The sequence below is a fragment of the Lipophrys pholis genome, assembly GCF_963383615.2.
Source record: "Lipophrys pholis genome assembly, chromosome: 16".
Lineage (NCBI taxonomy): Eukaryota > Metazoa > Chordata > Actinopteri > Blenniiformes > Blenniidae > Lipophrys > Lipophrys pholis.
Window position 1 is genome coordinate 25827483 of NC_137634.1, and position 13915 is coordinate 25841397.

The 13915-nt window shown below is 46.7% G+C and overlaps 1 protein-coding gene across 2 annotated transcripts; it reads right to left on the reverse strand.

Moving 5' to 3' along the window:
* Nucleotides 1-5: 5 nt before the first annotated feature.
* Nucleotides 6-12380, reverse strand: lig3 (ligase III, DNA, ATP-dependent). 2 transcript variants are annotated; one of them, XM_080483667.1, is made up of 22 exons: nucleotides 12286-12378; nucleotides 11090-11149; nucleotides 10612-10978; nucleotides 10083-10211; nucleotides 8070-8309; nucleotides 7668-7819; nucleotides 7325-7491; nucleotides 6797-6874; nucleotides 6515-6683; nucleotides 6019-6174; nucleotides 5023-5154; nucleotides 3487-3566; nucleotides 2907-2994; nucleotides 2613-2690; nucleotides 2396-2519; nucleotides 2047-2189; nucleotides 1760-1834; nucleotides 1350-1496; nucleotides 1114-1252; nucleotides 792-877; nucleotides 623-709; nucleotides 6-479 (listed from the first exon to the last, which is right to left on the reverse strand). In XM_080483667.1, the coding sequence occupies exons 2-22, from the start codon at nucleotides 11120-11122 to the stop codon at nucleotides 246-248; spliced, it is 2904 nt and encodes a 967-aa protein (XP_080339793.1). In that variant the 5' UTR covers nucleotides 11123-11149; nucleotides 12286-12378; the 3' UTR covers nucleotides 6-245. The 2 variants fall into 2 exon arrangements, with proteins under 2 accessions (XP_080339793.1, XP_080339792.1); XM_080483666.1 differs by having other exon boundaries at nucleotides 10612-11149; nucleotides 12286-12380.
* Nucleotides 12381-13915: the final 1535 nt, after the last annotated feature.

A 13915-nucleotide genomic window follows, 5' to 3' on the forward strand; every position in this document is an offset into this window, starting at 1 on the left:
AACGTGACGTGGAGGACCGAGACACTTTATTGTTTTCAGTTCATGAGTCGACGCCTCAAACATACAAAGTTCCTCTAGTGTCTGAAAAAAACATGTTCAAGTTCTGCTGAGAGGATTTTCATGATCTACTCAAGTTTTAAGGATGAAAACTTAAAAAAAACAAACTCAACATCCACCGTCTGTCAGAATAAATAAACGGCGCTGCCGCGGCGTCAGCACGGCGGGACGACGGCGCCGCCGCGGCGTCAGCATGGCGGGACGACCCGCCTCTTCCGGATACACTCCCAGATCCAGCCGGTCGACACTCGCAGCGCCCGGCTCTCGTCCTCGGGTTCTGACACGGTGTGCGTGGCTGAGGCGGCGTCGTACTCCTGCAGCAGGTCACCGTCAAACGCCACAAAGTAGCGCTTCAGCTTGTGGAAGTCACGCACGGAGTCAGGCAGGAAGAGCTTCACGCCGCTGAAGATGTCCAGCAGTGTCTGGGGGGAGGGGTGGGGGAGGGGCGGAGACACCACATTAAGACCACCAACAGTATGCTCACCAGCGAGCACCAGGAAACTACTCTAGAAAGACCAGCTGTGGCTCATTACAGCCACCTGCTGGCCAGCGGTGGTTGACGCACCTGGTCTCTGCGAGGCTCCAGCAGCTGTGAAGCGGCTGTAGCGCCACCTGTCTGCCCGTTGCTGTGGACGCTTTCGCTCTTCTTGGCCTGCGAGGAAGAAAACCAGACGAGGATCAGAAGTCGTCGCTGCTTCAGGAAACATTTTCCGTTTACGGGAAGGAAGAACTACCTTCTTGGCGCTCGGAGCATCAGAGCCCGGCGTGCGAGGAGAAGACTTCACCATCTTTTGTTTGGACGGCGTGCTGCTGCTGCTTCCTGTCAATCAACACGAGACGCATCGTTTAGTGACCGAACGTCAGAGGAGCCAGACCTCCAGTACCAGAGGCAGAACGCCAGAGGAGCCAGACCTCCAGTACCAGAGGCAGAACGCCAGAGGAGCCAGACCTCCAGTACCAGAGGCAGAACGGCAGAGGAGCCAGACCCCCAGTACCAGAGGCAGAACGTCAGAGGGCGAGTTTCCGTCGTCACGGTAACGGGAGAGTTTCTCTTACCGGCCTTCTTGGGTGCGGTGGCGCTGCGCGGTGCCGGTGAGTTTCCTCCGCTGTCTCCGCCTGACGAGCTGCGGTCGTCTTTGGACGGTCCGGCTGTCACCTTGAAGTCGCAGTTCTCCTTGGAGATGCGGAACAGCTCCTGAAGACCAGAACACATTCAGACCAAGACCTGGGAGGAACTCGCATCTGGACCGCTGGCGACCCGGTCGGAGGTCGGAGGTCAAGTCGTGTCTCACTCTGAGCTGGTGCAGGTTGGTGGCGCTCTTCCAGTCCTTGTCGTCGCGGACTCGGGTCATGCGGGGGAAGCGGATGGAGATGCCGTCGGCCGTGTGCATCTCGGACTTGGAGAACTCGGCGCCGGTGATTTCCCAGACCGGAGCTTGCTGCAACACGGAACCAGAACCCAGGTCATGGAAACTTCAACCTGTGACTCTCGTTAGTTTGATATGAAGCCAGAATCAGAGGGGACAGTCCAGTTCAGAGGGTTTAATGGTAGAGATGCTGAAGAACTGAGCTTCATCTGCTCTAAGATACGACTTGTGGAGATGTTCTTCAGGACTTTAAATCCCTCTGAGGAGTGTGTGAGTGTGAAACAGACAAACTGTGTGAACGTGACCCTGAAGCAGCAGAGTGATGAGAACTTCACCTCAGGGTCACGGATGATGAAGTCTGGATAATAGTTCTTGATGATCTTCAACCAGCCGGGGATTTTACTGGGCTCCTGCACGCACGCACGCACGCACGCACACACACACACACACACACACACACACACACACACACACACACACACACACACACACACACACACACACACACACACACACACACACACACACACACACACACACACACACACACACACACACACACACACAGATTAGGATTACAGCTGTGTGTTAGGGCCCGGATGTGGGCGGAGCCTGGTCCCACCTTGCTGATCTTGATGACGTCCAGCTCCTTCTGCAGGCGGGCCAACATGGCGTCGTCGTAGCCTCCGGAGCACTTGGTTACTGTGCACCACTTCTTGGAGTCCGGGTCAAAGCAGCCCATCAGGAAGCTGGACATGATGCCCCCTGGTGGACACGAGCAGAACAACATGAGCTCTTTAATGTTTCCACTGGGTCACACGCTGGTCTCAACAGTCACAACACGACACACCACACATTTCAAATTAAAACACTTCAAATAAAAGGAAAGTGTTTGATATTTGTTTCATGATCTGGAGTTAATTAAGGAAGTGTGTGAGTGAGATTAGAAAAATGAAGCGTGTGTTGCAGACCGTTGGATCCTTTCCCATAGAACGCTCCCAGAACCACCAGGTCTGCTGTGTCGGCCATCGCCCCCTCGTTCAGGTAGTCCTTCTTCACCTTCAGCCAGTGGCGCTTCCCTGGCTCGTAGGTGCTCTGACACGCGCACACACACACACACACACACACAGTCTGATGGTTTAACCTCCCCTGTCTGAACCTCCACAACTCGTATTTAGATAAACTGACCTTCACGTCTTTGAGCACCAAACCTTCAAGACCTTCTCTGATAACTCGAGTGATCATGTCAGCCAGATCTGCTGCCCTCTGCAGACACACACACACACACACACACACACACACACACACACACACACACACACACACACACACACACACACACACACACACACACACACACACACACACACACACACACACACACACACACACACACACACACACACACACACACACACACACACACACACAGTCAGGTTGTGTGGAAACGGCTTGAGGCCCATCAGCTGTGTGAAGACTCACTGTGACGTGTTTCATCTCTGAGAAAAGGATCCTGTTGGTGACTTCAACCATGTTGTCGTGGAGGAACTTCCTGCGTTCAGACAGAGGGCTGCAGAGGAAGTCCAGATTAGATTCCTCCAGATTATAGAGCATCTTCCTCCACTAACATCCACATCATACAGCATCGTTCATCTTATCATATGACTCATAATAACTGACTCCCATAACTAAATATCTATTCTATTCTAAATATGACAGCAAATACCACTGATGTATGACCACAGAAAAACCTCCATCACTGCTGGATTAGACTGAATGACCAATTAAAACGTCGCCGCAAAGCAAAATGTAAAGAGCAGAAGTTAAACCAGATAAAATAAATATCTGTTAGAACATTCAGTTGTTAACCGATGTCTTTACACTCTATTGACACTTGTAGTCCAGAGAATGTCTCTTTCTGAAATCCATGAAAGGTTCTCAATCAAACTAAAATTCATCCAAACTATTTGAACTTGATGAAAAACGTGACTGAAGCATGTAACCGCAGGAGTCTGACTCGTGAAAGCATCATGTGGGAGAGTTTGGGTGGGGAGGCTCGTACCGCTCCATGAGGCTCACGCCATTGAAGTAGATGCAGTCGAAGACAAACAGACACACTTTGGCGTCTTGAAAAGCAGCTTTCTGAGGACAGACGGGGGACAGGCAGTGTGAAGTAAAGACATTTAAAACAGAGTGGAACTGAGGCAGTGTGAGGTGTGAGTGAAGTGTGTGTGAGGTGTGAGTGAGGTGTGTGTGAGTGAGTGAAGTGTGTGTGAGGTGTGAGTGTGAGGTGTGTGTGAGTGAGTGAAGTGTGTATGAGGTGTGTGAGTGAAGTGTGTGTGAGTGAAGTGTGTGTGAGTGAGTGAAGTGTGTATGAGGTGTGAGTGAAGTGTGTGTGAGGTGTGAGTGAAGTGTGTATGAGGTGTGTGAGTGAAGTGTGTATGAGGTGTGTGAGTGAAGTGTGTGTGAGTGAAGTGTGCGAGGTGTGAGTGAAGTGTGTGTGTGAGGTGTGTGTTAGGGTTTGTGTGAGTGAAGTGTGTGTGACGTGTGAGGTGTGTGTATGAGGTGTGTGTGACATGTGAGTGAGGTGTGTGTGTGATGGTTTGTGTGTATGAGGTGTGTGTGAAGTGTGTGTGTGTGAAGTGTGTGTGTGAGGTGTGTGTGAGGTGTGTGTGAAGTGTGTGTGTGAGGTGTGAGTGAAGTGTGTGTGAGGTGTGAGTGAAGGGTGTGTGTGAGGTGTGAGTGAGGTGTGAGTGAGGTGTGTGTGTGAGGTGTGAGTAAAGTGTGTGTGAGGTGTGAGTGAAGTGTGTGTGAGGTGTGAGTGAAGTGTGTGTGAGTGAGTGAAGTGTGTATGAGGTGTGAGTGAAGTGTGTGTGAGGTGTGAGTGAAGTGTGTGTGAGTGAGTGAAGTGTGTATGAGGTGTGTGAGTGAAGTGTGTGTGAGTGAAGTGTGTGAGGTGTGAGTGAAGTGTGTGTGAGGTGTGAGTGAAGTGTGTGTGAGGTGTGAGTGAAGTGTGTGTGAGTGAGTGAAGTGTGTATGAGGTGTGTGAGTGAAGTGTGTGTGAGTGAAGTGTGTGTGAGGTGTGAGTGAAGAGTGTGTGTGAGGTGTGTGTTAGGGTTTGTGTGAGTGAAGTGTGTGTGACGTGTGAGGTGTGTGTATGAGGTGTGTGTGACATGTGAGTGAGGTGTGTGTGTGATGGTTTGTGTGTATGAGGTGTGTGTGAAGTGTGTGTGTGTGAAGTGTGTGTGTGAGGTGTGTGTGAGGTGTGTGTGAAGTGTGTGTGTGAGGTGTGAGTGAAGTGTGTGTGAGGTGTGAGTGAAGGGTGTGTGTGAGGTGTGAGTGAGGTGTGAGTGAGGTGTGTGTGTGAGGTGTGAGTAAAGTGTGTGTGAGGTGTGAGTGAAGTGTGTGTGAGGTGTGTGCTAGGGTTTGTGTGAGTGAAGTGTGTGAGGTGTGAGTGAAGTGTGTGTGTGAGGTGTGTGTGAGGTGTGTGTGAGGTGTGAGTGAGGTGTGTGTGAGAAGTGTGTGTGAGGTGTGTGTGAGTGAGGTGTGTGTGAGGTGTGAGTGAGGTGTGTGTGAGGTGTGTGTGAGGTGTGTGTACCTTGTGAACTCCCAGCGTCCCAAACGGCAGCGGTTTGCTGGTGTTGGTGTCGATCAGGAGAACCTCAGCGTCCAGGATCATACTGTGTCCTCCAGGAAAGGCCTGAGGGATGTATTCTTTGAAATGAGCCACCTGAAACACAGAGGGACAGACGTGAGACGTCTCCGGGACCAACGGTCCTTACTAACGCTGAATGTTTCTGACGTTTCAGTCGGAGCAGATCGGCGGCTGATCAGGGTTCCTGCAGAGCTTCTTCATTAAATCCAGGAGAACAAAGAAAACATCCTTCATGTCCAGAGCGTCCTCTGCTGTATGTGTGTGTGGCTTCAAAACTAACAACAGCGCCAACTAGTGGCCCGGCATAGTTCTTAATCTAATCAAATAGAAATGGCCATTCTACATTTTAAAACCTTAAAAACACAACGTCCTCTGATCAGAGATGGAAACATAAACCTGATGTCAAACCTGAGAACATTTTCAAGACATAAACCAGAAACCATGTCAGCTCCTCGTTTCTCAAATCTAAGTGACGGGATTAGCTTTAATTTATAGCTTTTTTAATAATCTGAAATAATAAAGTTGAAATATCTCAAAGTATTTTATTGAATAAATAATAAGAATAAGAATTTGTATCATAATAAATGTACCCATAAAAAAAATGGCAGAATTGTACAGAAACTTTAAATGTAAAGATGTGAAAAGTGTCAATCTGATCTCATATTTATATAATAACAAAGAAAAGTTTCCTGTTGTTTTAAACACTCTGAACACACTTTGAATCTGGCTTTCTTTGGCCCTCTGGCGTCCCTCAGGGTAATCCCAGACCTCAGATTAACAACCACAGATTACCTGATGGTGCCACAGGTTGACTGCAGCGCCCTCCAGTGGTTTAAAGAGCTAATTACAAAACAATTAATCTTAGCGGGGTGTGTGTGTGTGTGTGTGTGTGTGTGTGTGTGTGTGTGTGTGTGTGTGTGTGTGTGTGTGTGTGCTGACTTTGTGTGGCAGCACGGGCTTCAGGCTGCGGCTGAAGTAGCTGAAGTTGTCTCCGTTCTTGTGGACCTGCACTCGCTCGCCGTCGTACTTGATCTCGGAGTACATGCCGTTGGGACATTTCTTCATGGCGTGCTCGATGGATTTACACGCCTCCGCCTGGAAAAAGGTTAGAAGTGTTCAGTGTTCAGCTCCTGAACCTTCTGGCGTGCAGATTATAATTCAGAGGATTTACATGAGAAAAGTGGAAGACCATGGAGCTCTGAAACTCTTTAGCGTGGAGCTTCGCTCGTTATGAGCGGAGCAGTTTAACGACTGTGTGACATCGTGCTCACTCTGATAGTGATTAAGTTGCTGGTGTTGTATGAACTGTCTTCCTCCTCTTGGTGTCTTGGTAGGACGTCGGTACATGTCCAGTATATATGAGTAGTGAACAGTGTCAGTGTGTTGATGGAAAGCTGCTTTCTGTTTTCAGTGGCGGCGGTTCGGTTCCGCTCACCAGCATGGGCTGCACGGGCGTCATGAGCGAGGCCTCGACCGTCAGCAGCTTCCTGGGCCCCGACCCGCTGGACGCCTCCTGCTGGTTCCTCAGCACACGCTCGATCACGTCGCCCAGGTTCCTGGAGGCCTTGAAGGCGTCGTACGCGTTGGGATCCACGGCGTCCAGGCTGCGTGACGGGAGAGCGAGAGGCCGACGTTAAACCAGGCTTCCTGCCGCGGACGGACGGACGGACAGACGGACGGACGGACGGACAGACGGACGGACGGACGGGACACTCACACATGCTTGGCGCCGGAGTTCATCTTCAAGTCGTGCTTGATGAGGCGGATGATGCATTTGAGGTCGTTGCTGGTGCACCTGTGATGGAGACACACCAAACATCAGAGACAGAACCGTCTGCAGCCCCGCCTGGCGGGACCTTGTGGTTCCTTCACTCCAGGATCTCGTGGTTACTTAAAGGCCCATATGATGCAGAATCCACTTCCTAAAGGTTCTCCTGCAGTACTAATCGTCCCCATACCTGGACTGACGCCCCAGAAGTGAGGACAGTCCGTCCTCTCTCACTCTGGCTTGTTTCAGTTTTTAATAAGTGTGTTGCTCCAACGAGCCAATCAGAAATGAAGCCCTATAGGAGTCATCGGGGGTTCAGCCAATCCCGTCTGAGTGCAGCTCATATGATCCAATATTTAAATGGAGGAAAATAAAGGAACAATAAACTGAAAACAACGTTTTTGGACCAACGACACCACATGAAAGTGTTGAAAGGCGGAGTAATACGACCCTTTCCGATCAGGATCTCATGGTTACTTTTTGGCGATGTCCTCCAGCTCGGTCTGCTGCTCGTCCTCCTTGGTGAGCTGGGCCAGGCGGGTCAGTGACGCGTCCACTTCCTGGATGGTGAGGAGGCTCTTGGCGGCTGGAGGGAAGGATTTACTGTCCTCGAAGAAAATCCTCACCGTCTCGGACACGTCGCCCTTTAAGACAAAAGAAACCGGCTGGATTTGGTTATTCGGTTCTCCGTATCAACAAGTCGCTGGAGGTTAGTATTCGTCCCTCGTTAGTAATAATCTGGCCTCTCTTTCCAACTCTTCTAATTCTAATTCCCAAGCGGCAACCGGAGACGAAGGCGGCGCGACGTTGGACCACCGACCTGCTCCAGGTCGCGCACCATGTCGTCCTGGTTGCTCCTGAAGATCCGGCTGAAGAGTTTGACGATCTGCTTGTCGTTGAGGTTGTAGACGCTCTTGACGACGCCGGGCAGGAGCAGCTTCACCGTCAGGTACAGATCTCCGTGGAACTTATCTGGGAGCCGAGAGATCAGAGCCGATTTAAACCCCCCAGAGAGATGCCACAGGTATAATGACTTAGTTCTGATTAAACCAAGGTTCGAATCAGAGGGGGCGTGTCTAAACAATTCAAATCAAAGGGGCGGCCTCTAGATGTGATTGACATGTCCAGCAGTTTGGACATTCGGCCGTTTGGACTGCAGACACCCAGACGTGAGGGCGGGGCTCAGGAAATCCGCGGACATGTGACAGCGAAACCCACGAACCTCCGGCGGAGCCCTTCCTCAGGAACTTCTCGATGATCTGCGTCTTGACGTTGTAGCTGGCGTTCTCCGCCACCGTGGCGCACAGCTTCCGGAACTCCCGGAGGAGGCAGTCTTTGTGCTGCGGGTCGCAGAGCTGCGTGGACAGGGCACTGCCTTGGCTGGGTTTGGAGGAGGACGAGGAGGAGGATGGTCCGGGGCTGCTGGAGCTGCTGGAGCTGCCGGAGCTGCCGGCTTTAGCGGCTAAGAGGAGAACAAAATGCGTCAGAGTCACTCCACTGATCGGACACTTTAGAACCACCGCGGGATTCTACCGATCACTTTGAAAACTCAGTGATTCTGAGGCTCCGTTTTCACAACGTTTCACATGAAAACGAAAAGCTTCTTTTCCTTCAAGAAAACTTTCACATTCACACGATTTACACGGCAAAAGGCAGAAAACGATGTAGTTGGCATGCCTGGCCTTGAGGTGGCGCTATTTGTCTTTCTGATGAAACCCCACACACACACACACACACACACACACACACACACACACACACACACACACACACACACACACACACACACGTGTTTTCACTTAAAATTATTGCCAAGCACACGTGTAAAACTGTCATTTACCGTAAAGCTCCTAATACAAGAGCACCGCCCTTTTTCAAACATGTGTTAATGTGGATACGCTTCCACATGCATGGTTTGCAGTACTACTTCCATGTCAACAAAGGTACAAGTAATCACCGTATTTTACTGAATGTTTTAACCTGTGCTCACATGTTCTCAGCAGAAGCACACCCCAGGGCTTGCACTCGCGCTTCTATTGGCAACGATACGGTAATTTAGACGAGATGGAAAAACTACGACTAACTGAAGCTGTAAAGCAGCCTTGGTCGGGACTCCTGGCCCCACTAACCAGCATTTTCACTTTTGTTTCTTTTCACACAAGTTTTCTACATAATTATTTATATATATTCATATTATTATTATATATAAAAAGTTTTCTGAATAAAAATATTTTTCCAAAATTTGTGGTGAAAAGTAAGCGTCTCATTATTCTGTAATACAATATATAGAGATTAAGGTATTGTGATGAATTTGACGCTATAACTAGTATTTTCAAGTTATTACATCATATACAGTTAATTTCACGGTAACATTTGTGGATGTAATGTGAACGCTTCCATTGGGGATTGTGGTAAAACATGTTTTACTAATCCTTTGACATCATTTGAAAGAAATCTGTCAACATAACATGAACGTTTACATCCCGACAATGTTTTCAACTTCATATTGTGCTGAAGCATAAAATACTCACCAAGTTTCACATATTGTGAAGGTGTGAAAAATTATATTATATATTATATTATTACGTTATAATTACATTATATATTATGTGAAACATCCATTACCATATTGTGACAATAGTTAAAATTTTAAGGACGAAGAGGAAATTCTCAGGCAGCAACTTTATATCTAGTTCTCAAAAAATGTGATTAAATAATACGTTAAATAACAACGTGTTAAGTTAAAATGTGCAGCTTCCCAGTAACATTTCTGATATAACGTCAACATTTTTTCACCAAATGACGGTAAATATCAAGTCTAAGATTTGAGATATTAGATATTTTTCTTACTAATATCAGAGATAGTTTAGAAAAAACACTACTTGCAATAAAATCTGTCATCAACATAATGTAAAGATACATAACTTGTCCTGATAATGAAGTTTTAATGAGTAAATTCTTCACATAACCATGTTTCACACCTGTGATACTTTGACATCACGTCAAACCTGCATTTCAGATTTCTCAACATTACATGAAGGTTTTCATGAAATATTCTCCTAAATACTAGTTTGGATTTTAAAGCCTTTAAAGACTTTGTGTAAAGTTAAAAGTTTCCACTCAATGTTTATTAAAATGAACATTTTCACTGAGACTGTGGATCTCCACAGGATCGGGTCGTTAAACTTCAGTCCGACGTGAGAACACATTAAACTGTGGAGTAGAAAAGAATCACCGGTGAATCCTGAGAACTTGCGCGGGGCGTTGGCGGCCGGGTTGGCAGGAGGTGACATCAGCTGTCCGGACGGGTTCATTTTGGCCTGAACCTTCTTCTTGGGACTGGCGTTGACTTTGGCCATCAGGTCTGAAACAGGAACCACGGGATGAAACACAACGTTCCCCCCCTCAGAAGCAAGTCCGTTTCTATCGTTTCATTTTTCACCCTGAGGCTAAACAACAAAGGAGGAAGAAGGAGAAACTCCCTCGCCCTCACGTTTCCAGGTTATTTTCACCAGGATCGACTCGCTGCCTTGTCGAGGTCGTGTTTCTAACCATTTGACTGAAACAGCCTCGTTTTGGCCTTTTCCTTTCAGAAACGTACAATCAAACAACGTTTGGATAAAAATTGGCAGAAATTCTAAAGGAATAAAAACCTAGTTTTCACGTGGGGCCACTAGGTGGCGCCGCGGGATTGTCCGACCACCACATTGCCACGTTTACCAGAGACGTCTGAGCCTGAGCGACGCTCGGTGTGGCGGTTGTACCTGAGATGTGTTTGTTGATGATCTCCTTGTCCTCGTCCTGCAGCTCCTCCCAGCCCTCCAGGTCCGTGATGTCCTCGATCTTCTTGGTGGTGGCCCTGGCGCGCTCCAGCTTCTCGAAGATGCACTTGACATGGTGCCACTCCTTCATCTCCCCCGCCGACTCACTGAACGGGTTGGGCACAACCTTCCCGATGCGCACGATCCCCTTGGCGATCTTGTCCTTGCACTTCTTGCAGCCCGCCGTGCCACGTTTGGCGTACTCCACCAGGAACCTCTGATCCGCCATGTCGGCCTCGTCGGAGAAGCGGCGGTCCGGGAGCGGACCAGGAGGAGGGTGGTGGAGGTGGAGGTGGAGGTGGAGGAGCTTCTGAGACGCCGGAGGAAACAGACGCCGCTGAGCAGGCGGAGATTTAAAGCAGGAAGAAGCTCGAACCGCCTTGAAGCGCTGCTGACACTGAGGTCGTAGACGAGCACTCACAGTCTGGAGGGTCAGAACGAAAGTCCTCTGCATCCAGATGTGACGGTGTGAAGCTCCGACCTGGAAAACAAGACAAACATTAAAGTTAAAGACGCACATTGTGAGTAAACACTGAGCTCCACTGGGCATGTTGACGTTCATACAGAACTTTTCTCCTGTTAGTTAAAAGCCTTTTCTTATGAACACAGTCACAGCAAACACATAGAAAATCAAGAACTTGTTGATTCTTGGGCTCAAGATAAGATCTGCGATTGATCAACAATTGTATGCAAATGAGGTTATTTTCTTTACTCTTTGTTCTTCCATCTAACAAAACTCGACTTTTCTTTCCAGCCCACATCATAAAGTATTGCTGTTCAGTCTCTCCAGACATGTGACATCAGCATAATAACACATTGATGGTATAAGACGCACGCAGTTTTAGGCAGCGAGCCGTCCAGCCATCATTTGGGGCTCATTTAGCTATGTTTAGTAAAAATATTGGAATATTATCAAGTCTTGTTCTGTGGAAAAACTCAACTTTATGTCTTGTCTTTATCTCTGGGACTATTTTCACTTGAGAGAAAAGCATAAAAAGAACTAAACTGTCAAGATATTTTGTCTTTATAGTTGTAGACAGCAGTGCTTTCCACGCTGCGGTTAAATTGATTGAATTATAAACACAAAAGTGAGGATTGATGCAGCAGTTTATTGAAGCACGAATACAGAAAAATCAGTTTTTAGCCTTTTATAAACTACAATTACTCTGACAAATGGGACAAAGATGCAGCAACTGAGCCCAAATAACTACTTTAACTGTTGAAAATCCCATTTACAATAGATTTAGTTAAGGTTTACAGATTTTATTCATTTTATTATGAATTCTGAGCCACGAAAATATAACAAATACACATGAAGTCAAAGCATGCAAGTATTTATGTGTTTTAACACCTTTTCTGTGTGTGAAACCAAACCAAACGTGATGTAGGTTTTTTAAATCAATCCGAGCCAACATAGTAACTTTGAACGGAAAGTATCTTAGTAACGAAGTACATTTCCACGAAGCAGACCACAGTCGTGAGTTAGCATTAGCATTAGCCCGACTCGCTCTTTCCACACATTTACTAACGTAGTAAAAAGGCTACATGAACCCACGTCGATTGTTACTCTCGGTTCAACACGCGGCTCATGTTTCCACTCAAAACTTCGCCTTTTACCTTAAAGAAGTTGAGGAATGTTTGAGTTTACACTGGGACGTTCCCTCATTGTTGTTAGCGTTCAACTCGGAATGTCAAGCTAACTTCCGGTCTGGACCGAATTAATAAGAGATCGACGTTTCCGTTTTGGGATTTAAACATGATTCTATTGTGTATTGTGACTTCTTTAAAAAAATACACGCTAGGTACAATTACCTTTGTGCATCACGTATTTGAAAGAGGAAGAAAAATGAGCCTATGTGGTTATTATGTGGTTTGTTTCCTTTATTTTGAAGCATTGACAGAGCTTTTCTGGTGAGTCGGTGGTGCGCTTCCTGAAAGCATGGGAGCTTTGTTTCTTCAAGCATAGACACAATAAAGAGTAGAACCCTCAGCGACTGGAGAGCGACACGTCAACAGCGCCGCCATCTTGGACCGGTCATGATGGCTGCAGGGGTGAATGAACATCGACGATGGAAAGAGGTACTCCTCAATCTCTAAGTGGAATTATAAGTTGAATTTTGAACCGATTTCCAAACTGTTTGATTTTTTAAAAACGTCATACATGCAGCTACTTTGTTTAGTGTGTGTTTATGTGTAGTATACACTTTGTTTAGTGTGTGTTAATATACAGTACACACTTTGTTTAGCGTGTGTTAATGTGCAGTATACACTTTTAGTGTGTTAATGTGAAGTACACACTTTGTTTAGTGTGTGTTAATGTGCAGTATTGTGCAGTATACACTTTTTGTGAGTTAATGTGAAGTACACACTTTGTTTAGTGTGTGTTAATGTGCAGTATTGTGCAGTATACACTTTTAGTGTGTTAATGTGAAGTACACACTTTGTTTAGTGTGTGTTAATGTGCAGTACACACTTTGTTTTACTGGGCTGTCATTCATGTGAAATTGATTGACAATGTTTTGTAATTCATGTGAAGTGGGTTCAGTCAATAAATTCTGAATTTCTTCAGCGAGACAGACATCGTAATATATCGTGGATGAAATTTCCAGTGATATACTGAGCAGAATCGCTCTATTGTTATAATACTGTTATCGTGGGCAAATAGGTTAGTGGCTATACTCAGCTGTAGTAATGGTTATAATAATAATATCAATAAAAATATAAGAATCCAGTAACTATAATACAATAATAAAAACTATAATAATAAACAGCCTTAGATAATTAGAATAAGGTAATATAATAATATAGCAATAATAATAGTACAATGGGAATACCAGTAAATATAAAATAAAATATGAGAATATAATAATTAACTGTAAACACACCGCTCTGGTGGGCGGCAGCAGTCAGAGAGGTCTACTCTTTATTATGTCTATGTCTGCAAGGCTCCTCTTTGAAAGAAAAAAAAAGACATTTACACCAACAGCATGGATCTACTGCCCCCTGCTGACAAGGAGAAATCTACACTCCAGACGAGCAACGTTTTTGCTTTAGATCGGGGGAGTCCAAACTCGGTCCTGGAGGGCGGAAGTCCTGCAGGTTTAGCTCCTCCCAGTTCCAACACACCTGATTGCAATGAAGGGCTCGTTACTGAGCTTTTTCACAACCTTGGTGATGACGTCATCATTAGATTCAGGTAAGCTGAAACAGGGAGAGCTAAAACATGCAGCACACCGGCCCTCCAGGA